Consider the following 27638-nt stretch of genomic DNA (forward strand, 5'->3'; position numbering starts at 1 on the left):
ACACACAGGGAAGCAGGGGAGAGAGGGTTAGAGCATCGGACAACACAACTGCTGAAGGCACAAAGAGCACAGGGGAGGCAGAGAATCCAAAAGCAAAGGTGCCAGAGCTCTCTGGAACCGTCTCAGGCAGCCAGGTGTGGGCAGCTTCACTGAGGGAGACAAAGTCACACTGAGATGTGGTAGTCAGAGCTCCAGAGGAACAGAAATCTGTGGCTACAACTGCAGCCCACTGTGTCTTCAAGGACCAATTGCTTCCTTGCTCTCTCCTGCAGCTTCTCCTTACATCAGGTGGTTATTCCTGGATCCATTTTTGCTGCCTTTCTTCTGCCCTCACAGGAAGAAGGGGTTAGGAAACCAAGGTGCTTCCAAGCAGCCAGCCCATGGAGAGGAGAGGAACTCCTGTGGACCTGCTACCTGATAGTATTTATCTCTCTTGAAAGCCTTCTGCAGGGCTTTATCACTGTCAGTGCTGAGCTCCTGCTGCTGTTGGAACGAAGGAGAGCTTTGCTATCACTGTAGACCTTAAAAGAGCTAAGGACCAGTGCTCAATTTATTGAGGCCAGGCAGAGGTATGTGCACCCTAAACCTCAACAAAAAAAAAAAGATGATGTCCTGACTGTACAATTTAAGGGGGGAGAAACATCACATCTTGCATTTCATCTCCTGCTCGCCCCACGGCTGGAGGGCTCTGTGACTTGGGCCAGCTCCTCGGTGACTCACATGGACCTCATTCAAAGGGAACCTATCCCACGGGCCTGATGGGAAAGTGCTTTGAAATGTATGATAAAAGGATTTAATTTACTCTACCTTCCAACCTAATTAAACTTGAAAACTAGCTAATTGGTACTTTGTACTTACAGCTCTAGCAGTGATGAAAGAAGGAGATAATTGGAGTAGAGGAAGAAGGAGGAGGAGGAAGAGAAGGGAAAGAAATTCACAGGAGGGGAAGGAGACAGGGATGAGGGAACAGGGTGTTTTGTAGAACTTGCCTGTCACACCTAATCTCTGGGGGTTTCCACATGCACTGCCTCCTGGCTGCTCTTACTGGCCAGGTCCTGGGCTGCACAGGAATTATAGCTTTGGGTATTGCAGTGGTGGTTGGGATCTCCACTAAGCTCCCCCTCCCCAAGGCCTCAAACTGATACCCACTTCATGTGTGTGCTTGGCTGCAGCATGGCTGCACTCATCCCCACATCACTCAGGACAACTTCTGTGGCACCTTGCGGGCTGCAAATTTGCCACCTTCCAGCCATGGATCCAGCATCTGCCTAGCTCAAAGGCTGGGTACCAGTTGGAACTGACTGCCCTGAGCTGCTGCCAGCAGCCTCTTCCCAGCTCTCACCTCACAGCCAGCCTTCTTCACCTCTCAGATTTGCTGCTGTCATCCAGGAGTGAACTGAGGTGTATAAACATTTCCCAGGGAAATCCTCTCTCTGGTCAATACCAACAAATTGCACAGCAGAGCTCTGGCATGTTTATTGTACCAGTACAAACCACCTGAGCTCCCAGCATCATGCTGAGACCTTGCTACCAAGGAAGAATTTGCCCTGGGAATTGTTTTGACACTGATCCCCCATCCCTTTCCTTGCTAACCTGCTTTGCTCTTGCCTTGCAAGGACACCCTGGAGCCTCCCACAGCCAGCATCCCACACCCTGATTTCCCCTGCTCCTTCATAAGAGCTCAGAGCTGTGTGTCTTCCAGTGGCAGGATGCTGCAGTCATCAGAATACAAGTCTCTGCTCCCCACTGTCCTCCTCAGTGGCAGTCACTTTCCTTTCTCTTCCCTTCTCTCTAAGCCACATTACCTTGTAAATAATATTTCTGCCCTGAGACAGCTCACTTGCAGCTATGCTCAGGCAGAAAGCTGACACTTTACAATCCAACCCCCTGGACAGCACTGGAGACTGTGGCAGGAAGAGTGACTGTAAAGAATCTCCCAGTCGCTTTGGCTGGGGCATTGCCATGATGGATTGGCCTCTGATGGCTCTCTGGATGGCAGGTGGTGAGCAGAGAACATCAGGCTCCTGCTCCTGCTGTAAATCAGGAGGTTTGTCTACGTGCAGTGGGGAAGAGGGTGGGAAGAGAATGAGGGGAAAGGAAAGAAATAAATAAAGCTGGACTGGATCTCCAGGAACATGAGCAGGGCTGTGCCATAGCTGAAAGGGGCCAGGGAAATGTAAAGAGAGGAAAATAGAACCATCAGTTTGCAGGAGAGAGAGTGGAAAACACAGGCCACTGGGTCAAGACAGTGAGGGGATGAGGAGTGGTCGAGAACAGAGGAGCACACAGAGAAATGCAGATGTTTTGGAGTGCACATCACAATACCTCCTCCTTGCCAAGCTGTCAGGAGTGTGGTGTGAACATGCTGCTGTCTGTACCCATCCCAGCTGCCTGCCACAGAGCTGTGTGGCAGTGCAGTGCTTCCACAGAACAGCAAATACCAAACAGGGACAAAATCCTAGGACAACAAAGCCCTGCCCCTGCATGTGCAGATCTCTCTCCTGAGGACAGGCTGAGCCATCCTGCAATGGGTGTTGGCCACATCTCTGCAGGAGCCTTGCTAGGAAGCTGTGAGAGGCAACAGGGATAATTGCTGACAATAAGAGGAAACACCAGGAGAAGAGGAATATAAATGAGAGCAAGGAAGAGGAGAGGAAAATGGGAAGAGGTGGAGAGAGAGCTTCCTTTCTGCTGGCTCTTCCCTCTTTCTTTTTCCTTTATTCCCCCCCCACACTTTTCAAACTTTCACCTGCACCCCAGCTCCTCACTTGCTCAGTCTCCCCTTCCTGTGGAATTGCTGTGTCTATACAGTTGGGAAGGCTCACCTGCAACCCAGCCCACTTCTTTCCCTCTTCTGGGTGCATTGATCTCTTCACCAAGCCAGTCAGAGGCACCAAGAAGGTGTTTCTGGAGGGCAGGGTGGCTGCAAGAAGGGGTGCTGGAAAGTCAAACAAGAGGGCACCAGGAAAGCCTCAGGAGAAGAGGATAAGAACAGGCAGATGAGGATTCAATTACACTGGCAGGGCTTTTGGGTAGCCCTGGGAAGATATTTGCAAGGCTTCTGAATCAGGATAATCAGAATAAATGGGCAGGACAGCTCAGGGGCCCCCAAAGTGGAGTGGGGAAAGGCTTTGGCAATTAAGAATGCAAAAGCCTTTGCTCTGTGTCAAGCTCAGATAATTTCAAACTCTCCCAAAAGTTTGTGTGAAGCAGCTGGCAGTGAGGCAGGTAGCAGAGAGCCCAAAGGGGCTGAGCAAACAGCTCAGCTTTATCAGGATGTCTGAGGGCTGCTGGGAACTTCTTGTTCCTGCTGGAAACTGAATTAATTCATGGTGTTACAATTAAGGAGAAAAGAAGGACACCCTACCCCCCAGCCTCTTTCAGAGAAGTTTCATTCATTGCTTTATTCTCCTGTGGCTCTTGTGGAGGTGGAAGCAGACACAGGAAAGGCAGGGATGTGGTTATCTCCCCATAAAGCATCCTCCCAGTCACCTGGTGGTGTGGCTGCCTGGCTTTCCCAGGGTACCTCGTAACAGATGAAGACCTTTCCACCCTTTAGATCAATTAAAACATTTGGTGAGGTGCTGATCCTGGAATCCAGCAGCCCCAGTGCTCAGTAAATCACACCCAGCTGCTCACACCTCCCAAACAAGGGAGGAATGGCCACTAGACAAAAACGTCCATCCTGGAGAGGTGCATCAGACAGACTCACAGCATGGAATTGCTGCATGGTTTCATGGCAAAAAAATCCTTGTCCAAACAGCCCCAGGGCTGATGGCTGACTGGGTCTGCACAGCCAGAGCCATGGCTCAGAGTCGCTGCTAACAGCCACGGTCTGCTTCAGAGCCCAGACAAAGGGACAGAGCTGTGCCCCGGGGGTGAAGTCCTGCAATAGCACATAACAACAGAGGGACAATGAAAGCTGTGGAGAACCAGCATGCAGAAGAGCAAGAGAGATGTGCCCAGAGGGATCCTGAATTGAAGCAAAGATGGATAACATGGAAAGCTTCCAGAGAAGGGTATGTCAGAGCAGGGGGAAGGACTCACTTGCTCTTGGTATGGAGGGAGTGATGTAGAGGACTTTGCAAAAGCAAAGGAAAGAAGAGAGAGAGTTTGACACACCTCTGGAAGGCCTTTTCCCCTAAGACTACCTCTGTGGCTTGGCCATTTGCAGCATGAGGCAGCCTGGCCACTCTTGGAATCAAGAGGGTAAGTTACCTGCCCACCAAGGGGCTGGACCTGACTGTAAAGCTGGGCTCAGCCAGGCAGTTCTGCACTGTGTGCAGGGTGGCATCCAGCCTGAGCAGCTGGGCAGCAGCAGATCAGTGGAATGGAGTCCTGCCTGAGTTGCATGGTCAGCTGTAGGCTGGGACAGAGGGGCTGGCAGGCAGGCCTGGGGCTGTTGTCTTTCTTTCCTGCCTGACTGCCATGCATTCAGCTGTCCCAGGGTTGAGTGTGAGTCCCCTCTCAGATACAGAAGCTGCATCAGTCTCTGGGCCTGGTTTCCTGCAGCCCTGAGTGGAGTTATTTTGCTCAGAGAGCTGCACACTCTTGTCTGTGTCTCCTCCTAACTTCACCCTGATCCCTCAGTGCTTCACAGAACACCAGCACCCCACCCCACCTCTGCTAAGCCACTTGCTCAGAGATCTGCCTGCACCTGCAATCCAGGGCTCCCTTTCCATTTATCACCTCCCCACACAAAACAAATCCCCTTCTATTTCATGGCTGGCTAGCCAAAGCACTCAGCAACGTGCTGCCTTGCTCAAGACACATTGCAAATCCATGGGAAGGATTCCTAATCCTTCTCCTTTCTTTCTGCTGGCAGCTTTGTGGCTCTCCTAGCTGCCAGCCTCGCTGGAGTTAATGTTACCTTGGTGTTCAACTGCATGCCTGTTAGCTGCCTGCAGATCTAAAGCAGCCTGTCCTAGCAGAGTGCCAGCTCAAAGGCACTGTCTGTGCCCTGAGTTGTCCCCCTGGCCCAGTGGAAGTGAGTGAGCACTTAACTGGACTCCCTCTGCCTGCTGAACCTTGGAGCAAGACAATGAGATCAGATGATGCATATTTATAATACACCCCACCTGACACATTCCAGGGAGCCTGAGACACGACAAGTTCACAGAGCTAAATTAAACTGAGTGGAAAAGCTTGGCAGAACAAACACATCTCCAGTTTGTTTTGGAAGGCAGGAGCAGGATTGGCTAATTTGAGCCACACTCCAATTGCATTCACGCCCCCAGGCACGAGTGTTAGCTCAGAGCCCCACGGTGCCTTCTGTTTGCAAAGGGTTAATGAAATGCTGCTCCCAGGAGAAGCAGAGATGTGAGCTGGCAGAGCTGCTGGGCCAAAGGGCAGGATAAACAGCAGGGCTTGCAAGGCACTGGGGATTTGAAAGGCTGGGGGAGGAGGCTGGGGTAGGCTTCTCTGGGGGCCGTTCCCTTCACTGTGTACACGAAGTGAATCCCTTGCAGGGACAGCTACACATCCAGAGGAGAAAAGGGATTAAGAAGGGAAAGATAATGCTTGGAAAAGTGATCTGGTGGCACTGGGCCATCACTGTGTGAGGCTGCAGTGCCATCCTGCCCCTTCAGCAGCAGCACATCCTTCATCCCTCAGAGCCAGGTCCAAAACCCACGCCCCTTCCTCTTGTCCTGGCCTGAAGCAGAGAGCAGAAGGAGAAGACAACACCTTGGTCCCTTCACACCTAAGCCCTGCTCAGACAGACCCTGCTCCAGCTCAGATCCTTGCCTAACTGCAGGTGGAGCTGAGCAGGCTGCAAGAAATACTTGTGAGAGCCCTTCACAGTCAGGAGAATCTGTCCCTGTGCAAACACAAAGCAGTGGTCCGCGGTCAGTTTGCTCTTTGCAGCACCCTGCAGCATCCAGAACCAGCTCTGCTGCTTATCTGGGGACAAATGATGAGAGAAAGAGGGGGAGTTAGGCCTCAGCATGAGGAGCAATTTGGTTAGCAAAGGTGGCTGGCAGGGACTGCTGAGCAAGAGCAGTGTCTGGGTTTCACTTGGTTACAAAAGCATAGCAAGGACAGAGCTGATCCAAGAGCCCTTCCCCATCCCTGGCTCCCAGAGACTCCTTCAGCTCAGGAGCTCTCTTGCTAGCAAGAGGTGCTTCTGGTTTTGTGTCACCTCAGGGGCAGGAGGTGCAGCCAGCCAACAGTTAAACACCGAAGTGAAGGCAGAGCTGCCCTTCTGCCTCTGTGCCCTGAGAGAAGACAGAAGGCATTTGAAAGCCTCCCAGCAGGGTGTTTGTTGCTGTAGCTGTCTGTCATTTACACCGGCACAGGAGCATTCCAGGCCACGGCTGCAGTCCTGACACTGCTGCCTCACAGGGCTTCAGCCTCCTTCCCCTGGAACTCCTTCCCCTGCTCTGCACCTCCCTGCCTCTGCTCCCAGTGAGTGGGTGCTGGGGGGGGGGGGGGGGGGGGGGGGGGGGGGGGGGCTTGGCTAGTTTGTGTGTTTTGAGTGGGGCCAAAAGCTACTCAAGCATGGCCAAGGGTGGTGAAAAGAGCAAATGCTGCTGACTGCTTTCTCTGTTGTCCTTCCTCTCCCTCCCACAGGTGGGAATCTCCCACAACTGCCAAGGCCATCTACAAGCAATCTTCTCCATCCTCTCTCCAGTTCCTCCCTGCTGAAGACCAGAAGGCTGGCCATCCCCTGGCTCTCTTTGGCTCATGGCTAGCCCACTGGCTAGGCATTAATCACAACATCCTTTTAAGATCCTTGCCCACTTCACTTTCCTCTGTAATCTTTTACTAGCCCAGCAGGCACTTCAGGAGTTTGCAAACCACTTGCCTGCCTCTGATGAGGTTTGGGGAGAGCTTGGCCAGATCCAGCCCTCCCTGGGGTGCTTTGCTTTGAAGACCTTGCCCAGCTGTGAGTGGACACGTGGATGGGCTTGATGTTAGTAGATATTATTTCACACACATTCCAGCCCAGGCAATTGCTCTGCCACTCACCAAGGGTGGAGGCATCCCAGCTCTCTCCAGTACTGACCAGCTTCCTCCCTCAAGTCTCCTGCAGAGGAAGCAGCAGAGTCATCCTTGGTTAAGTAGCATCTGGTTAAGTAGTTGCTGGCAGCAAAAGCATGTCTGGAATGTGGCTTTAACCCCTGGTGACCTCCCCTTGCAAAGCTTCCCAGTGGCCACTAACAGGGATGGGGTTTGGGCAGCAGCAGTAGGAGGATTGTGTTAACCCCACTGGATCCAGCAGACACCAGGACAGGCCTCTGCAGAGCAGCTGCTGTAGTGGGAGCTCCTCTGCAGGTACCTCTTGCTGGGCTGGGTTTAATCCCACTCCTGGAGCTTGGCTTTCCCCTGTGTGAAAGGACAGAGCCCAGCAGAGGCTCCGTGCAGGACGCAGCTGCTTGCTCAGAGGGTGCAACAGGCAGGCAGTAACCTGCAGCAGTGTCCACCCACAGAAACTGAGCTCCTCTGCGTCTGCACACACAGGCTGCATCCCCACACCTTCCATTTAGCCATTAGCTGTATCACCTCTGGATTCTGGGCTGGCCCTGGCCCTCTGCCACTCAGTGGCTCTAACAGAGGGGCCAGACATGATCCCTCTCTCCAAACCCAGCACAAACCTCCCTCTGCCCTCTCTCCATCCTGCTTGGTCAACTCCACAGACCTCCTTGCTTGACTTCACAGCTTGGTGCAGCATTGTGGAGAGTGCCCCTGCCTGTTTGGGGAGAGATGATGAACCTTGCAGGAGATGGCAGATTTCCTCATGTTTCCTCTGCCTCCTAGCCCTTAATTTTGGTTCTGCTTCATTTCTTTGCAGCTCAGCAGAGTAATGAACAATCAAATCCCTTTAGTAATTTATTTCTTCTGCTGTAGTTTCAGGGAGGTGATGACATTTGAAATTGCCTCTCCTGGAGGGATGAAGGGGCTAGATCCTGAACCTCATTACACCAGAGTGGGTCTCTCTTGATCTTAGCAGCCTGCTATAGCTATCCAGGGCACAGCATGGTCCCAAATCCATGTTTAGCCAGAGATACAGCCTTGCTCCTTTGATGAGTCCATTAAGGTCATGCTATTACAAGCAGCCACCAGATGAGTTCTGTCAGATAGAAGGTACAGGGGTTGCAGCTCAGTCTTATCATCTGCCTTAATAGAGTTAATTTGCTCAACAATCTTCAGCAGCACTCCTGGGACTGTCTCACTCTGCTTGGCCCTGTGCCCTGGACTGGATTGGTCTCCTCTGGCCTCTGGGATGCTTACAGCATGGAACAGGGGGCAGCTGTCTCTTGGGTGTGCCCAAAGGATGAGATCAAATCCCTGTTTGCAGCCATACAGAGAGGCTGCTGAGAGTTAGGTGCAGACACAGGCTATGGGTGGCAGGGTAAGGAGGAGCTACTCTGCTTCTCTGTCTCCTAGCCACAAGTGCAGGAACAGTTGGGCAAATGGACAGGGCTGCACTTCTCTTGCTCAAGGGAAGGGAGGCCATCCAGAGAGACCTTGACAGGCTGCAGAGCTGGGCCTACAACAACCTCATGAGTTTCAACAAGACCAAGGGCAAGGTTCCTGCAGCTGGGTCAGGGCAATCCCAGGCACTGCTATAGGCTGGGCAGGGACTGGCTTGAGAGCAGCCCTGGAGAAAAGGTCCTGGGGATGCTGGGGGAAGGAGAAGCTCAACAGGAGCCAGCAGAGAGCACTTGCAGCCCAGAGAGCCAAGCAGAGCCTGGGCTACAGCAAGAGAAGTGTGGCCAGCAGGTCAAAGGAGATGATTTCCCCCCTCTACTCCACTCTGCTGAGACCACAGCTGGAGCTCTGTGTCCAGTTCTGGAGCCTCTACTACAGGAAGGACCTGGACATGCTGGAAGGTGTCCAGAGAAGGGCCACAAGGATGAGCAGAGGGCTGGAGCTGCTCTGCTGTGAGGACAGACTGAGGGAATTGGGGTGGTTCAGTCTGGAGAAGAGAAGGCTCAGAGGAGACCTAACTGTGGCCTCCCAGTACCTGAAGGGGGCTACAAGAAAGCTGGGGAGGAACTTTTGGGGGTGTTAGGGGGATATAGGACTGGGGGTGGGGATGGAGCAAAACTAGAAATGGGGAGATTCAGATTAGATGTGAGGAAGAAGTTGTTCCCCATGAGGGTGGTGAGAGACTGTGGTGGGTTGAAGCTTCCCCCCAGCATTAACTTTGCCAGACCAACTCAGTTCAAAGCAAAGGAAGCTGTATTTACAAGCAAGAGCTACACTCTACAATGGAATGCAGTGAACATGTACACAACATACAGTGTTTACAATACCATACAGATATTTACAAGTAGCAAACTACACAAAACCAAAACCCTGGTCAGAGACCAGGGAAGCTGTTCCACTGCCTGCCCCCTCTACCCCCCCATCCCAAGAGAGGAAAGGAGCAGAGAGAAGGCAGTGGATTACACTTAACTAAACAGCTCAGCCAAGGCCAGCTGACAAGCAGGTTAATCTCTCCTGAGCACCTGCTTAAGCCACACCTTGAGTGCCGTGTCCAGTTCTGGGCTCCTCAATTGAAGAAGGACATTGAGGCACTTGAAGGTGTTCAGAGAAGGGCAACCAGACTGGGGAGGGGTCTGGAGCACAGCCCTGTGAAGAGAGGCTGAGGGAGCTGGGGTTGCTTAGCCTGGAGAAGAGGAGGCTCAGGGGAGACCTTCTTGCTGTCTACAACTACCTGAAGGGAGGTTGTAGCCAGGTGGGGGCTGGTCTCTTCTCCCAGGCAAGCAGCACCAGAACAAGAGGACACAGTCTCAAGCTGTGCCAGGGGAGGTTTAGGCTCAAAATGAAGAGAAAGCTCCCAGAAAGAGGAATTGGCCACTGGAATGTGCTGCCCAGGGAGGTGGTGGAGTCTCTGTCCCTGGAGGTGTTCAAAAAAGGCTTAGATGTGGCACTTGGAGCCATGGTTTAGCTGTCAGCAGGTGTTGGGGATTAGGTACTAGATTGGACTTGATGAGCTCTGAGGTTTTTTCCAACCTGGTTGATTCTATGAAAAACAGCTGAGATGAGGAAAGAAGAGAGAGAATTGTTATGGCACAGCTCCTCCTGTTCTAGACATTTACCCAATGAATTTGTTGAGGATAAAGTTTCCTTTTCCTTTTCACACCCAACAGTGATTTCTTTATAATTTTTCTACTTTTCTGCTCAAAATCTGTAACTAAATGTTAAAGGCATAGCCCAAACCCACCACAATCCTTCCCCTCCTAAGCAATCCCTTTGGCTGCTAAAGCTCTCCATCTAATCTAAACCAGTATCTACAACAATGAGTAAATAAAGTTCACAGTCCATGCTGGCTAGCTCAGATTTGTTTTGGGCCCTGGACAGACTTGCCAGCACATCTCAAGCTCTCTGGCAAGTGCCATTGGTACCAGATGGCTCCCAGACGTTCGCACAACTACAAGAACAGTTTGAAGGTCCGTTGGAAGCCACCAGTGGATTTCAGCTTTGAATCTTAGAATCAATAAGGTTGGAAAAGACCTCAGAGATCATCAAGTCCAACCTGTCACCCAACACCTCATGCCTAACTAAACCATGGCTCCAAGTGCCACATCCAAGTCCCTCTTGAATACCTCCAGGGATGGGGACTCCACCACCTCCCTGGGCAGCACATCCCAAGGGCCAATTCCTCTTTCTGGAAAGAACTTTCTCCTCACCTCCAGCCTAAACTTCCTCTGGTGCAGCTTGAGACTGTGTCCTCTTGTTCTGGTGCTGCTTGCCTGGGAGAAGAGACCAACCCCCACCTGGCTACAACCTCCCCTCAGGGAGTTGTAGAGAGCAATAATTCAGAAGTCCAGAAAGAAAGCAGCAAAGAGTTTGTCCCTCTGCAGATGAGGTGAAGCAAAGCAACAGGGACTCCCAGGTGGCTCAGGGCTCTCAGGGTTCCTTGCACTGCAGGTTCCTCATGGATTCTTCCTTTGGGCACAACGTTGTACCTGCACAACACTCAATTTAAACTCTCCCAGCCAAAGTTAGCCTTCTTTGGGGAACACACTGAATTTCACCATTCTCTTGCATCACCCAGCAAGTGTGACCAGGGCCTTCAGCAGAAGCCACTCCTTGGACAGGTTTAGCCTCTCCTGAAGGAGAAAATACCCAAACAGTTTTGCCTAACAGATTCTTTTCTCTGCCAAGAGGAACTCTGTCACCTTCTACCCTTCATAGCCTAAAACCACCACAGACACTGGAACAGGTTGCCCAGGGAGGTGTCCCTGCCCATGAGCCTTGAAGTCCCTTCCCACCCTGAACAATTCTGTGAGTCTATGTTGGAGCAGACATCAAATCTCTTCCTACCTAGCCGGGGGGCCACCAGGCCCCCCGGCCTTTGTTGTCACCACCACCAACACCCAGTGTGCACCAGGGGCACTCACCAGTGATGAGAGGAGGATCCCTCAGCCCAGAAGGGCTCAGCTTAGGGCTTCTGCCTTTGCTGGTGGGGACTAAATGGGGGAGAGGGTGGGGAGGGCAAAGTGACCACACCTGGGGTGGGAGGAGACTCTCCCTCTACTCATCTCTGGTGTGACCCCACCTGAAGGTACTGCATCCAATCCTGGGGCCCCTACTACAGGAAAGATTTGGATGTTGGAACATGTCCAGAGAAGGGCCACAAGGATGAGCAGAGGGCTGGAGCTCCTCTGCTATGGAGACAGACTGAGAGAGTTGGGGCTGTTCAGTCTGGAGAAGAGAAGGCTCCAAGGAGACCTAATTGTGACCTTCCAGTATCTGAAGGGGGCTACAGGAAAGCTGGGGAGGGACATTTTGGGGTGTCAGAGAATGACAAGACTGGGGGGAATGGAACAAAACCAGAAGTGGGGAGATTCAGATTGGATGTGAGGAAGAAGTTCTTCCCCATGAGGGTGGTGAGAGCCTGGCACAGGCTGCCCAGGGAGGTGGTGGAAGCCTCATGCCTGGAGGTGTTTGCAGCCAGGTTGGAGGTGGCTGTGAGCAACCTGCTGTAGTGTGAGGTGTCCCTGCCTATGGCAGGGAGGTTGAAACTGGCTGATCCTTGAGGTCCCTTCCAACCCTAACAGTTCTATGATTCTAAGGCTGGTGTGCCTCTTCCCAAGCCCCCTTCCCAGGGAGGCAGCTGACAGCCATTCTGCAGTGATGTGTGACAATGAAGCTGTTGGATCTCCTGTGGCTCTGACCTTGGCTTTAGCACCACTGCCTCCTCTCCTGCTCCTCACAGACATCTTCCTGACCAACAGTGCCAAGGCTCACATCCCTTCTCCCAAGCCTGAGCGGTCACTGTGCCCACACTGAGTGGGCAACAGCAGCTGCAGCATGTCCCCAGCTGCTCCCATACAATGCAGCTCCAGGAGAGACACAATGATGCAGAAAGTGACTCAGACTTTGTGTTCCTGACCCTTTTCCTCATTTCTTCCTCCTGTTCCTGGCAATGAAAGGCTCCTAACAGACCTTCCCTCCCAGCTTCTCAAATGCATGGCAAGCTCTGCCAAACAGCCTCTGCCTTTAGCATGGAACCACCAATACTCAGCCTTGGAAGTGGGCATTTGTAAGCTTGCACATGGGGAGGTTCCCTCATCTCCAGCAGAGAGTAAATGGAGGGGCTGGAAAGAGAGTGATCAGTCAGCATGAAAGAGAAGCTGTGGAGGACAAGCAATTGATACAAAAGCCAGAGGTACCCTGGAGACTACAAGAGGAATAAACACAATCTCTGCAGTGCTCTGCAGGCACTTCCAGAGATGGATGTGGTCAAGAGGGCAGCAAAGATTCAGAAAAGGCAGAAGATTTGAATAACTCTTCATGAGCTGTCTCTGGAGAGCAACAGACATTTGTTTGTGGCTTCTGAGATGGCAAAACAATTTCTGCAGGTCTGAGGATGACAAGACTGAGGAGCTTGCTGGACACCATCTCCTTGGATACTCCTCTTGTTATAAACAGAACAGATAGGTTCCAACCAGAGAATCATGGAATGATGAAGGCTGGAAAAGAGCTTTCAGATCATCAAACTATAAACTATATCCTGCCAGACTCTCTAGAGGAGACCCCAGTGCTGTCACCCTTTAACTCTTTGTTAAAACAGTTCTGGAATGTTAAATCCTAGCAGGGTGGAAGAGGACACAGAGAAGGACTTGAATGCCATAAAGTGATGTGCTGGCACCAAAGGGAAAACTACCACAGGTTCCAGTTAATAAGGAATTAAAAAGACAGGAATCCAATCCATGCCAGCTTTCTCCTGACCTCCAGCCTAAACTTCCCCTGGTGCAGCCTCAGACTGTGTCCTCTTGTTCTGGTGCTGCTTGCCTGGGAGAAGAGACCAACCCCCTCCTGGCTACAACCTCCCTTCAGGGAGTTGTAGACAGCAATGAGGTCTCCCCTGAGCCTCCTCTTCTGCAGGCTAAGCAACCCCAGCTCCCTCAGCCTCTCCTCCCAGGGCTGTGCTCCAGACCCCTCCCCAGCTTTGCTGCCCTTCTCTGGACACCTTCAAGTCTCTCAATGTCCTTCTTAAACTGAGGGGCCCAGAACTGGACACAGGACTCAAGGTGTGACCTAACCAGTGCTGAGTACAGGGCACAATGACCTCCCTGCTCCTGCTGCCCACACTACTCTTGATGTAGTCCAGGATGCCATTGGTCTTCTTGGCCACCTGGGCACACTGCTGGCTCTTGTTCAGACAGCTGTCAGTCAGCACCCCCAGAAGATCAATAAGATCCCCTCTCAGCCTTCTCTTCTCCAGGCTGAACAACCCCAGGTCTCAGCCTTTCCTCCTCAGGCAGATTTCCCTTCATTATCTTCGTAGCCTCCACTGGACACTCTCAAGTCTATCCCTGTCCCACTTGATCTGGGGAGCCCAGCACTGGCCACAACCCTCCAGCTGTGCTCTCAGCAGGGCACATGCTCCTCTGAGCTCCACACATCAGCTGCCTCCCTTCTGTTGCTCAGGTAACACTTCCAAGGCAGGTCCCTGCAGCAGGTTTTTTTAGGTCAGTTATAATTGGGAAACCTCGACTGGAGCTATAAAACATCAGCTAATATGCTGGAACTATCTAGTTAAATGCCAATTATGAAACTCCACAAGCTCCTCAACTCCAATATATTAATAACATAATTAAACATTTATTGCTTATGCAAATTAGAGTGAAGTTAATCGGACATCCCCGGAACCCCAGGAAGTGACCAGTTAAGTAACTAATTTCTATTTAATTAGGATTCCTTCCTATTACAAAGCCCCCATGCCATTATTTCTGGGCTGCTCTGCAGTGTTTACTCAGAGCCATTCAGACTTGGCACTCCCACTCTGCTATCCATTCATAACCCCAGACAGCTGCAGCATTCACAGCAGCAGCCAGGGAGCTCGCACAGCTGGCAGCAGCTGGACCGGGTGCCCCTCCTGCTTGTTGTTCCTTCTCTTGCCTCCTCCTCGGTGGTTAAGCTACTAGGAGGAGCACAGCTGAATGAAGCCTTCTTCAGATTCTGCTCATTCAGGGTGGGGGCAGACCTGTGGAAAGGCACCTGCTGGGGATGGTGACAGGGAGCATGTGTCCTGCCCCCAGGCAGAGGAGTGCTCTGATGAGCAAGGCAAGGATTTACATCTCTTGAGCCCACCACTGAGAATACAGAATTAACCAGGTTGGAAAAGACCTCAGAGATCATCAAGTCCAACCTATCACCCAGCACCATCTCATCAACTAAACCATGGCACCAAGTGCCTCACCCAGGCTCTTTTTAAACACCTCCAGTGATGGTGACTCCACCACCTCCCTGGGCAGCACATCCCAATGGCCAATCTCTCTTTCTGGGAAGAACTTCTTCCTAACATCCAGCCTGAACCTGTCCTGGCACAGCTTGAGACTGTGTCCTCTTGTTCTGATGCTGGTTGTCTGGAAGAAGAGATAGACCACCACCTGGCTGCAACCTCCCTTTAAGTAGTTGTAGATGGCAACAAGGTCTTCCCTGAGCCTTCTCCCTGGTTCCCTTCACAACTTTGCTGAAGTCATCTCACTTCTCTGTATCACACCCTCCCCATACCCCCCCAAAGAGGACACTCACTGCCCAGCTGGGAAGTTATGAACCTCAGGGGCTAAGTGTTTCATGATGGGCTCAGCTCCCTGGGTGGACAAAGCTGTGTGCCAGCAGAAAGCTACTGGTCATTATTACTGTAAAGTGGTAACTGAAAGGGCTGGGAGCTACAGCAAGACAATGAGATGAGGCCAGGAGTTGGGAAATGAAATGCTTTGTCCCTCAAGGGATGGAGATACTTCTCCCAGCAAGCAGAGCCTGTGCAGCCAGGGCCATATGGATGGGTCCCCTCTCTCCAAGAGACAGGCAATCAGTTAAACCTGACAAGTGTGAAGCTGGCAATTTTCTTTTTGAAACTGGGAGATAAACAGGCTGGCAGGAGTTTGAGAGGAACAGGGAGGTAAGGCAGAAATGGCCACCTTCAGGTACCCTCTGTCCATGGGGCTGGTTGTGGCTCACAGGCAGGAGGGATGGAGGAAGTTGTTCACTTTGCAGAGCCCAGCAGGGACTCAGGGGTGAGGCTTCACAACCAGGCACTGATGAAAAAGAGAAACCCTTACCTCTTACAGCTCCTCAAGGCTCCTCCCTTTGATCTCTTAAGATTTCATCCATATTTATCTCCTGAGATTTAACCAGCACTGAAAGGCTGGGGAGGGACTGCTCAGGATCTCAGGTAGTGATAGGACTAGGGGGAATGGAATGAAGCTGGAGGTGGGGAGATTCAGGCTGGACATGAGGAGGAAGTTCTTCCCCATGAGAGTGGTGAAGCCCTGGAATGGGTTGTCCAGGGAGGTGGTTGAGGCCTCAGCCCTGGAGGTGTTTAAGCCCAGGCTGGATGAGGCTCTGGCCAGCCTGATCTAGTGTGGGGTGTCCCTGGCCATGGCAGGGGCGTTGGAACCAGATGATCCTTGTGGTCCCTTCCAACCCTGACTGAATCTGTGAATTGTTCCTCCTGAGGTCACCAGCAAACCACAGAAGAGTGCTCTCTGCAAACAGGCAGAAGGCACCTTTCATCTTCTTGCCATGCAAACCATTTTCTTCCCCAAATCCTGCACACCCAGGCAAAAAGCTCTACCTGTCTCCTGCAAGGAGCTGGGGTTGGTTCAGCAATTCTGGAATCCAGGGAGGAGGGACTGTCCCTACCTCACCTTGCCCTGGCCTTAGTCAGGTGAAGCCACGACAACATTACCCTCAGCTGCTGAGGCAAAGGGAGCAGCTCCAAGGGGTGGTACCCACCAATGCTCACCTTTCAACAGCTCAAACCTTAGGGGGTGAGACCACGTTTGGAACCTCTCTTTTCATCGTGCACACATTTCTCTTGCTGTGCCCCTGCCTTGGCCACGGTTCCTGCCAGCTACTCTGGGGCATGTTAGAAATGCAACACACATCCAGTTTTGTTTTCCTATTTGCAGGCTGCTCTTTGTTTTGCAAACACCCTGGAAGAGACAGCCTGCATCTGAACACGTCTGGGAAGGCTGTGAAATGCCTCACTGGGAGGAGGGGGAGGAGCGAACCAGCCCCCCCCCCGAATTCTCCCAGGCACCACCGAGGGTGTCTGAGGCTCACCAGCACTTCTCAGGGTCACAGGTTCCCCCCAGCTGGAGTACATTTACATAAAGCCATTTCCTCTACCAAATACTTTGGTCCAAATCAAACTCAAGATTGCAAATCATCTTTTAAACCACAAAAGAGAAGCGAACTGAAAGCCTTTGGCACCACGGATCTGCCATTGCTAATTCACCTGCTGCAGCTTGCTTTCAGCTCCATTTTTTTCCAGCACTGGCTTTAGGTGACAGTGGCATGAGTGACCTTGAGTGCTCCTCAAGGATGGATTGCCTCTCACCTCAACGAATTTTGGACTGAAGGTTACATATTTTCAGGCTGATGCTCTGGGATCTGTCACTGGTGGCCCTCAAGCTGCCTCCCCTTCACAGCCAGCCTGGTCTAACATCTCCCAGTTACTCTGCCTCGTCCTCTGTCTGTTAGAGCCCTTTGGCTTTTGCATTCCCAGTCCTGGAGTCTGCCATGAATGTGGTTCCCTGGGACATCCATCTGCTTTGGATCCCATCAGCATGGGAGGGACATCTCCTTCCCTGGTGCCTGTGCCCAGGGATACTGAGCAGGTTGCACTGGGCTCTATCTCACTCTCATTCACTACAAGCCCTGCTTAGGTCACATTTATTTGCTAATCAGAATATTTGGGTGTTCTTGCACCAACCAGGAAGTGGCTCTGTGTCTTCATCATGGGTGTTTCAACCCTCAGCTCTCAGTACATCTGGCATTTGCAGGGAGGTAAATCTCATGGTGTTTGCTCTGCTCTAGACTGGCTTTCTGCTGCTGGACCATGCTCAGCAGTGGATATCCAGCCTGAGAGCAAACATGAGCCTCTTGTTCATGTCCTCCTGCCCTGATCCAGCTGCTCCCCTGACTCTCTGCTGATTGTCAGGGCTCTGAAGTTGCTTTTGGGGCCAGCAGTGCTCGCCTGCAGAGATGTGGCTTTGAGAAGAGATCCAAGCCACGCTTCCACTTTTCCATGGGCTCCATGCATTGCTGGCATTCCTGCCACAAACGTGTTCCTGGTTTGTTCCAGGGAAACACAATCCTTAAAGGCACTGCCTGGCAGCCTGTTCCCACTGTCCTCAGCTCTCTGCAACCAGAGCTGCTGAGAAGAGGCCCCATGCAACGGGTTTTATCCATCATCGCTTAACTCTAAGACATGGCCTGGGAAATCAGTGCAGCATTTCCCAGGGGCTCATCCCAGCAGGTCCATGGGCAAAGATAGCCCTTCCTGGCCTTCTTTCCAACTTAGATCCCAGCTCCCTAGTGCTTCTTTTCTTTCTGCCCACCCCCACAAACTTGGCTGATGTGTCTGAACCAGCTGCTAGGGATTCAGTTCTGTAGGCTGCTGTCCCTCTGCATCGCTGTCATGCTCACTCCTGGGGCTACTGACCTGAGTGGCTGCAGCTGAAGCAAAGCAACACTTCCAACATCTGCCATTGCTAAAAGGAGCTGGCAGATAGGGGAAAACGAGGACTAAAATATGTGGACAGATAGATACAGCCCAGACAGTGGTCACCACTTCCCTGGCCACGTTGCAACCTGCCATCAAAGAGCGCTCCTGGCTCTTCCTCCCCCTGCAGCTGAGGAAGGCCTCCCCAGGGCTGTCTTTAACCCCTTCCAAGGTGAGGTGCACCCCTCCTTATTCAGAAGAATGACTGAGAAGTGGCTGTGTTAGTGGCATGGGGTTAGGAGGGAGCCTGTCTGCCAAGCAGCACACAATACAGTGATCATTGAGCCTGCTATCAAAGAGCCTCCCGCTGCGCCGGCGCATGCTCCACGGCCGCTTTGCTGCTGACGGGGAACAGTCTGTCCTAAACCATTCCTTGCCAGGCTAATCCTCACCACTTCCCTCTCCATCCAGCTCATCTCTTCACAAAGGGGACCAGCTGAAGTTTAGAATCCCTCTCCCTCTCTCTCTGAGAGTGCTGGGTTCTAGTTCAAATCTTCAGCAGCTCATCCACGTGGTGGAGCCAGGTGCAAAAATCCTTTCAGGATTCCACCTGCTCGTCCAGAGGCACAGCAAAGTGCCTGTGGATAGCAGTGCAAGGGAGAACATGCACGCTTCCTCTGATCTCTTGCTTGCTTTGTCTCTCCCTCCCTTGCAGAATTCTGGGTCTTGCAGAGTTGTCTGCCTTGATCTTTGAGAACAAGGCTTTCTTTGTAGCATGCATTCACAGTCAGGAAGCAGGCGGAAAGGGGCAAGGCAAAGAGTTCTTCCCAACACAGAGATCAGTGGCAGAGATGCAGGGATGCAGTTGGACTGAACTTGCCCCCCAACAGACCCTTAACATCCCCTTGTAGATGTTTTTGATGCACAATCATCGTGGCAGCCAAGAGCTGCACTGAAGGAACATTCTCCAGTGGCAAATCAAAGGCTGGCCACCGACTTTCTGTAGATCCATAGATTCATGGAGTGGGTTGGGTTGGAAGGGATCTCAAAGCTCATCCAATTCAACCCCCTTGCCATGGGCAGGGACACCTCCCACCAGCCCAGGCTGCTTGAGGCTTCATCCAGCCTGGCCTTCAACACCTCCAGGGAGGGGGCATCCACAGCCTCCCTGGGCAGCCTGTGCCAGTGTCTCCCCACCTTCACTGTCAAGAATTTCCTCCTCATCTCCAATCTTTTGTCTCTTTTGAATCTTCTGCACAAGAATTTCACACACCACCACTTATACAAGTGGCAAACCCCCACCCTTCTCTGGGCCACTTGCTGCTTGGAAGATCACTTACAGAATACAGGATTAACCAGGCTGGAAAAGCCCTTCGAGATCATCAAGTCCAACCTATCACCCAGCACCATCTAATCAACTCAACCATGGCACCAAGTGCCTCATCCAGGCTCTTTTGAAACACCTCCAGTGATGGTGACTCCACCACCTCCCTGGGCAGCACATCCCAATGGCCAATCTCTCTTTCTGGGAAGAATTTCTTCCTAACATCCATCCTGAACCTGTCCTGGCACAGCTTGAGACTGTGTCCTCTTGTTAGAATAGAATAGAATAGAATAGAATAGAATGGAATGGAATGGAATGGAAGAATGGAATGGAATGGAATGGAATGGAAGAATGGAATGGAATAAACGAGGTTGGGAGAGACCTTCAAGATCATCGTCTCCAACCTATTATCCAACATCACCTAATCAACTAAACCATGCAACCAAGCACCCTATCAAGTCTCCTCCTAAACACCTCCAGTGATGGTGACTCCACCACCTCCCTGGGCAGCACATTCCCATGGGCAATCACTCTCTCTGTGTAGAATTTCTTCCTAACCTCCAGCCTAAACCTCCCCTGTTCTGTCACAGGTTGCCTGGGAGAAGAGAGCAACCCCCACCTGGCTACAACCTCCCTTCAGGTAGTCGTAGACAGCAGTAAGGTCTCCCCTGAGCCTCCCCTTCTCCAGGCTAAACACCCCCAGCTGCTCCTCACAGGGCTGTGCTCCAGACCCCTGCCCAGCTTTCAGCCTGCAAGCACCTCCCCTCCCAAATTCCTGCCTACCATGAGCACAGAGCCAGGCGGATGGGAAAGCAGCTGCCGGGTCTCCTACTGCGCCCTCCGCCTGCAGCTCCCGCTCCCAGCTCGCAGCACGACGCAGTCCCAGGAGCACCCGAAAAACCACCACCCCCAACTCCCCCCAACCCCTCCAGAACAAGGGAAAGCCTCGTTTCTTTTCTTTTTTTAAAATTCTTTATTTATAAAAAAGTACATTTTTTTGTTTGTTTCCACAGCTGAGCCACTATTGGGTGGGTGTTTGGTTGTTGGTTTTTTTTGTTGTTGGCGTTGTTCTTTTGCCTTTTATACAAGTAAAAGGAAGGGTGATGCAACACCCTGTCCACACAAATTATAACCATGAAAAATGCTCTCTCCCTTCCCCCCCCCACCCCCACCCTCCCATCCTCCCTGGACCCCAAAACAAATTACAAACAAAAAGAGATGGGGAAAAAAACCAAGCAACCAAAAAAAAAAACCAAACAAATGTAACCAATCAACCAAGCACAACAACAAAACTCATTGAAGTCCATTACAGTATTCTTTCTTCTTTTTATTTTATACAAAAGCACTTACAACACAGATTTACCAAAATAAAACCAAACCAAAGCAGTTTAAAAACAAAAACCAAAACAAAAACAAAACACCAAACCCAAACATGAAGTGGGGTTGGGGGTTGTTGGTCTGTCTGCAGTCTTTATTCCACAATGATAATTACAGCAAGGAGAAGCAGGGCAGGGAGGGGAGGGGGGAACAAAAAAAATCACTGGAGTTAAGGAATGTCTTGAAAAAGCCAAACAGACAATCAAACAAACAAAACCAACCAATGAAAAAGGCAAAAGAAATGCAAAAGTAGATCCTCAGCAAGGGTAGCTCCAGCAGCAGCAGCAGGTGATGCTAGCAGAGGATCTGCCCCCATGTGCTTGGTACATTCGCCTCCAGGTAAACTGCGGATGGGGAGTCACACTGGGCCACAGAACAAACTCTCTTCCCCCCCCTCCCCCCCTCCCTAAGGCTTGGCTTTCTTTCCCTTGCTGGTGGGCTGAACCCTCCCCTTCACCCCTTGCAGAAGGCAGCACTCCCTGCTCTGGCACCCCAGCTCTGCCCTGATCCCTCTGCCAGCTCCAGCCCTTGGCCCTCTCCACCCTGTGCTGCAGACCAGCAGCCCCGGCAAGGGTTTGAGGGAGGATGCTGAGGCAGTGCTATGACCCTGCACCCTCCCTTGGCCCAGGGCTTCCTCTGCCTCTCTCAGGGAGCTGCTCAAATTGACAGCAAGTTGCATCTAATGCAAAGGGGAGGGAATGAGGGGGGTGAAATTGCAGGCTAGGGGAGAGTAAAGTGCTATCATAAGCCTTGCAGGAATAAAGAGCAGGCATCAGTGCACACAATGGGTGCTGGCAGCTCTCCTCTCCCCACCAGAGCCCACTGCCCACAGACCAGTAGTTCAAACAGACCCAAAGCCATCAGTGCTACAAGAGGAGGGGCTGTGACTGTGGGAACATCAGAGGAAATTCGAACCTGCTGGCAAAAGGCTCTGACCTTCCTCACTGCTCCTCCTCTCAGAACAAAACAGGCCTGGGCTATTCCCTCCCTTTCCACAGTGTGCAAAAGAAAAAAGCCACCTCTGAGCTTAGTGCAGCCTGCACAGCACCACACATTCACCAAGCTGGGCAGTGGGCTTTGCCCCTCTGCTCTCCCAACATCATGACCAGTGCCTGAAGCTCCCTAAATCTCTGTGTGTGTGTGTTTGTGTGCAAGCTTGTGTATGGGAAGAGCATGCAGCAAAGGAAGGCAGCAGCCCCCACCCTCACTGCCTTCCCTTCTCTAGTTGCTTAAAGATCAATCTTTTGAACCTCTCTCTCACCCTCAGTGATTCCTGCTCAACAGTTGCTGTGTTCCCCTCTTGACTCCACATCAGGAAAATGCCTCCCTTTTGTCCCTTACATCTTTGCAATCAATTTGCTGCTACCATTTCCAGTTGATTATTAGTTCTTTTTTTTCCCTAAGAAATCTTCAGAGTTTTAGATATTTATTTGGGTTTTAATTAATTTTTCTCTCTCTCTCTCTCCCCTGGCTCCATGCAAAATGATTTAACAACAAGGAAAGAGGAAAATAAATAAATAAGTGTGGTAATTAAGTAAGGGAAAATAACATCACTGGGGTGAAATGCAAGGAATAATCCTAGAGCTAAGCCCCAGCAGGAAAACAGCTGGGGTGGATTTGTGCAGCAACTTCAGGCTCGTTCTGGGTTGTGACACAGATGCCTCTGCTCCAGAAATCTCCCTGAGCACACCCAGGGAAGGAGCTGGGGGCTCAGCCCTATTTCACTGGCATTTCCTTTGCTGAGGTGGTGGTGAGACCCAGAAGGTTGTACCACAGGGCTCACACTGCCTTCCCTCTTATCTGCCTGGTCAGCTTCCCCTGCTGCCCATCTTAATCTTGAGGTACCACAAGTTGTGCTTCAAGCTGCCATCCAGGATCAGGGCTTGGGAAGGGATAAGCACCATGCTGGTTATGGCTCTTCACTGGCAAGCACCCAGCAAAGGGATGTGGACCCCACCCCATCCTATGCTGCTGGCTGGGAAGCAGAGATGCCACAACAAACAGCTTTCACCTCCCAACTAGAAGCTTCCACTTGCTCTTTGCTGGGTCCCAATGGGGCTACACCTCCTTAGCACCTTTGGTGAAAGGGGGAGCAGAAAAGGAGGGGATTTGTCACTTGAGGCAGCCTGAGAGTCCCTTGGAGAGGTGGCCCAGCCTGTGAGTTCATGTGCACAGCTGTCAGAAGTGTGTCACCACTTAAAATCAGCAGCTTGACTCCAGCCTGACAGAATCTGGCCCATTTCAAGAAGTTGAGGCACGAAGGGAAAAGTGACACCATCCCCTGAGGAAAGAACAGCTTGCACATCTGCCTCCCCTTGCAGCCCAGGCACCAGGGTGCCCTTGGGGCCAGCAGGCAGACTGTCCCTGTAGTGAGTACTGCCTGGTCTCCAGCACCTTCCCTGCCCTGCAGAACCTCCCAGGAAGCAGGATGCACATGGGTCTTCAATTTGGCATCTTCACTGAGCTCAGTCTGGCATTGGGGCAGAGACAGGTCCCAGTTGCTTCCTGATGCTGGTGGCAAACCTGATCTAATTACCTTCAAGGGCCCCCTCAGAGAAGGGAGTGATGCTATTACTGGATCTAAACAGCTCTCAGATGAAACATCAATCTGATTTTCCCCCTCCACTTCTGTTTCTTTTACCTTGTTATGGATTAATGGCTAATCACTCAGCTAATTACCACCCCTAGAGTCTCTTGGCCAATTAGCTGACCTTGCAAGAGACAGCAAGAAGCAAATCACTGCAGAGAGGTGGGAATTTCTCTGTGGTTTTGGGGATAACTGCCTCAATGGACGAGTGCTGAAGGGCTCACGGACGAGAGGAACGCACTGGTGAACCCTGAACCTTTGCAAAGTACCTCACTGCTGTGGCAGGCAATATTGCCTAAGGATCTTCCACTCTGGGCTTGCCCAGGCTCTGGATGAAAAACAAGCATCTGACCTCTCCTCTGAACCACACTGATGAGAGAAGTGGCTGAGCCCTTTCCTAGACTTTGTGCTGCTGCAGGCTGGGGGAGCACAAACAATACAAACCCCAAGGGATGTAGCAGGAACTGCAAACAGCTCTAGCGTGGAACTACCACACTGCTGCACCATCTCCTCTTCATTCTCTGAATCCCACTGGTTTATTTGAGCCCCTCTTCAGCTAACTGTTTGCACAGTGTGTGGATGGGCAATGAAAGAGCCAAGGAGGCCACCTCTCAAACCCAGACATCTCTAAGTGCAAGGCTAGGAGCTACCAAAGCATATTTCTGAGGACTTGTTCCTGTGGCCTGCAAGCCATAGCTTAACTCAGGAGCAGTCACAGTGGTCCTGTCCTCTCCCAGGCCTGTTTGCTCTGTTTGCAAAGCTTTGTACCTTTGGTCTTCAGGACACAACTTCACAGTGGGCTAGGGCCCTGCAGTGCTGTGGAGTCAGTGCAATGTGAATTTGCCAGATGAGAGCAGAGGCCCCTGCCTGTGACTAATGCAGAACATGAAAGAATCACTGCTGGACCCTGCAGATTCTCTAAAAGGTTGTTTTTTTCCAAATCCATTTCCTTGCAGTAGGTATCTGTGCTGGGGGGGAATCTGCCAAGGAGGGGCTGTGCCACCAATTTCCACCTCTGTGCTTGGTCGTGGACCACCCGGAGCTTGATGTTGAAGCCATTGTCACAACCCTTTTTAGAGCCTACTTGTGAAATTCAGATCTAAAGGGCAGAATTTCCACTTGAGAGATGCTGAGAATTATCTCTGAATGAGGAACTGTGCAGGCTCTGCAGCACTCCCTGTGTTCCATTAAAGGAAGGAGTGGCTGAGCTACAAGGGCTCAGCAATGCTGCTCTGTCCTGATGCAGGTGGCAGGGCTCACACTTGGAGGAATTAAAGCCCTGTGGATGCTCTTATCCCAAGGCACTGGATACAGGTAACAACTGCCCCTAATCATCAGCCTCTACTAATAATCAGAGCTATGGAGAGATGTAAGAGATGCCACTTCCTTTACTGGGGGTTGCTCCTGGTGGCAGCGGATGGACACGAGAAGGCTTAGCCATGTCTCCTAAGGTTCAACCCAAGAGATCCCAAGGGAATCTCTGCCTGCCCTGCTTCAAATGGACACAAAGCAGCCTTCCTGTGGCATTTTGTCTGTTCTGCCAGAAGCCAGTGAGCCTGGAGGGCTGGCAGGAACAGCAGAAAGATTACAGCATAACAAGTGGGTTTCCCACTCTCCTACACCACTAACAGAGCAAGAGCAAGCTACAAAGTGGGGATGGCTCAGGCTGAGCTTCACCTTGTCTGGACCAAGCACCACATGCTAAAGGAGAGCACTGGAGGCAGCCTGGATCAGAGCTCTGACCTCGACTCAGCTGCATGGCTCTGACTCTCCACCCTCCCTCTCGCAGCAGGCTAACCTCCTGGGTGCTATGGAACAGCTCCCAGTGGATAAGGCAGGAGGAGAATGAGTCCTGCTATTTTTAGACCTGCATGATAATACAGCTCAGGAAAATGGGGATTCCTTTTCAAACAAAAGATCTAGTTTTACAGCAAATTAAAATAAAAAATAATTAAAAATAACAATAATAATTAAAATTTTTTAAAAAGCCCCAAACCCAAACAACAAAACAACCCAGGAGAAGAGAAATCATCCCCAACCCAGTGAATCTAACTTGGACACGGTCAGTGTCAGACAGAGGGCCCTGAAGTCTCGAGTCCTGTGGCTCCTCAGAGCAGAGCATAGCAGCAATGCAAGCCTCCTCATCACAGTGCAGTGGCTCAAGGGAAGGAGGACAAGCTCAGCACCCCAGGCTCACTCACTCTGGCCCTGGCCACCAAGCCTTTGCTTGGAAGGGGGATATGGTGTTGAGAAAGTGGCAATCGGCGCAGACTGAGCACTAAACCTAAGGGCTGAGGCTGTTGCTAGGAGAGTTAGAGAAGCACCTCTGTGCTCTGACCTGACAAAGCACCAACATGTAAACACATGACAGTTAAGTCTTAGTGGTATAACGAAACTCTGGGGCCTGATCCTGTGCTGAAGCCCTCAAAAGACACTGGACGGTAGCCCTGCCAGGGTCTGCAGCCCAGAGCTGAAGGCAGTGAGGCTGTGGGAGAAGCAAAAGGGGTATCAGCTGGTCCCCTTCCTCAGGCAGTGGCAGCAAGGTGTGTGCACAACCACCCTTGTGCCACAGTTAACTGCTCTGTGGCTGGTGCTAGCAACAACAGCAACAGGAACACAAAGAGCCAGCGCTGCTCTGAGCCGTGGCAGGGGAAGCGATGTCAGCAATAAATACTCCTTCTCTTTCTCTTTACAAGAACACTCAGACAAAGACAGAAAATGAAAAGCCAGGAAATAATAAATCCTAGGAGGAAAATGGCAGCTGTGTTTTCCTGCCCTGCTATCAGCCCATGCACCTGCAGCTTGTTCCCCTTTCTCCTTAACTGCCTTTTCTTGAGCCACCACGAACGGGGAGCGGATCCCTGCAGGTGTGTGGTGGGCAAGGGGAAGAGTACCCAGACCCCACTGAAAAGAAAGTGATTGGAGGTGTGTGTGTGGGGGGAAAAGACACCAAAAAAACCACCCCCCAAGAAACCCAACCAAACCCCCAAACCAGTTCACCTGATCATGGCACCTACCATAAGTTTTCCTGGCCTCTGTCCTACTCACTCAACCCCCTCCCACGGTTCAACAGAAACAACAAAGAAACCCAAACTGATACAAAAGCAACAAAGAAGACAACATACAAACAAATTCCAGTGTTTTTCTCTCGTTTGTTTTCTTTTGCTCCACGGGTGCTGGGAGGGAGGAACCCCTGGGGAGGGAAGTGGAGGGTGGGGGCCGAAGGACACACTCTGAGACATGAAGACACAAAACAGAGTGTAATATACAGGCTGGGCAACAGTCATTAAAGCAAATAGTAACACCTAAGCCACCGACCAATACAAACACCACAGAAGGGGACGAAAAAAGTCATCCAAGAGAAACCAAAGAAGCAAAACCAAACCAAACCAAAGAACCAAAAAAAAAAAACCAAAAAAGAGAGAAAATAATTACCCAACCTCCCACCTCCCCTGTATGCAACACCCCCTCCCCTCCCCCTCCCCAAAACCCCTCCCAAAATGATTTGTAAGCAAAGCTGCCCTCCCTTCCCCGCTCATCCCCAGCCTGCCCTCTTTGTTGTTTCCTTGCCGAGGCTGGGAGCGTCCAGAGTCGCCGCTGAGTGCCCCGGGGCCGGCGTGGGCTCCGCCGGGCCGGGCCGGGGGAGGACGCGGGGCGAGCGGGAGGGCATCGCTCGTGGGGGCGTGGGGGGCGGGGCGGGTGGGTGTGGGGGGTGTGGGTGTGGCTGTGGGTGTGGCGGGGAGGCTGTGCAGCCACGGGGTGCCCAGCTACACGTACCACTCCTTTTTGGAAATGAAAGATCCGTCGTTCTGCGACACCATGTTCTCAGCTATGTCGAGCTGCTCGGGGTCGTACTGGAAGCCAAGTGTCCTCTCGTCGTAAGGTTCAGGGTGCGCCTCCCCCTCGTCTACCGTGAAGTAAGGCCTCTTGGCGTCCTCCTCGTACTTGTTGGGGCCGCCCAGCTTGCGCTCGCCGCCCACGTCCTCGTCCTCGTCTTCGTAGGTGCTGCTGCCCAGGGGGCCCGGCTTCTTCTCGTCGTCCGAGTCGTCGGGGTACTGGAGGTTCTGGGCCATGGGGGGGTGGTGCTGGGGGATGCCGGCCTTGCTGTAGCCGTTGCCGTACACGTGCTTCTTTGTGCTGTAGTCACCCTTGAAGGTGTGACGGCGGCGCCGCAGAACCACAAAGAGCACCACGGCCACCAGCAGGACCAGCGAGACTCCTCCCACTATGCCCCCAATCACGGGTGTGGGGATGTTCGGCTGCACCATGGATTTGCGATCATCGATTGGAGACGGGGTGTAGGGAAATTCTGGGTAGGAAAAGACAGATGGAAGGGGGAACAGTGTCAAACCATGCGGAAACGCGCCCGCCCGCCATGCTCTCGCTGCCGGCTCTCGAGGGGTGAGGGGGGTGGGGGGGTGGGGGGGGGAAGA

At 52.0% G+C, this 27638-nt stretch overlaps 1 protein-coding gene across 7 annotated transcripts in view; it reads right to left on the reverse strand.

Moving 5' to 3' along the window:
- NECTIN1 (nectin cell adhesion molecule 1) overlaps positions 1 to 27638 on the reverse strand; it is a 114923-nt gene that overhangs the window by 18659 nt on the left and 68626 nt on the right. The window contains exon 6 of one of the 7 annotated variants that reach the window (XM_054176218.1): positions 26934 to 27514. The exons of the other annotated variants lie outside the window; for them this stretch is intronic. Within the exon in view, the coding sequence (XP_054032193.1) occupies positions 26973 to 27514 (542 nt within the window). The 3' untranslated portion in view covers positions 26934 to 26972. Of the gene's footprint in view, positions 1 to 26933; positions 27515 to 27638 lie in introns of those variants that run through there. 7 annotated transcript variants of the gene reach the window in all.

The sequence above is a fragment of the Dryobates pubescens genome, chromosome 34, assembly GCF_014839835.1.
Source record: "Dryobates pubescens isolate bDryPub1 chromosome 34, bDryPub1.pri, whole genome shotgun sequence".
NCBI classification, from domain to species: domain Eukaryota; kingdom Metazoa; phylum Chordata; class Aves; order Piciformes; family Picidae; genus Dryobates; species Dryobates pubescens.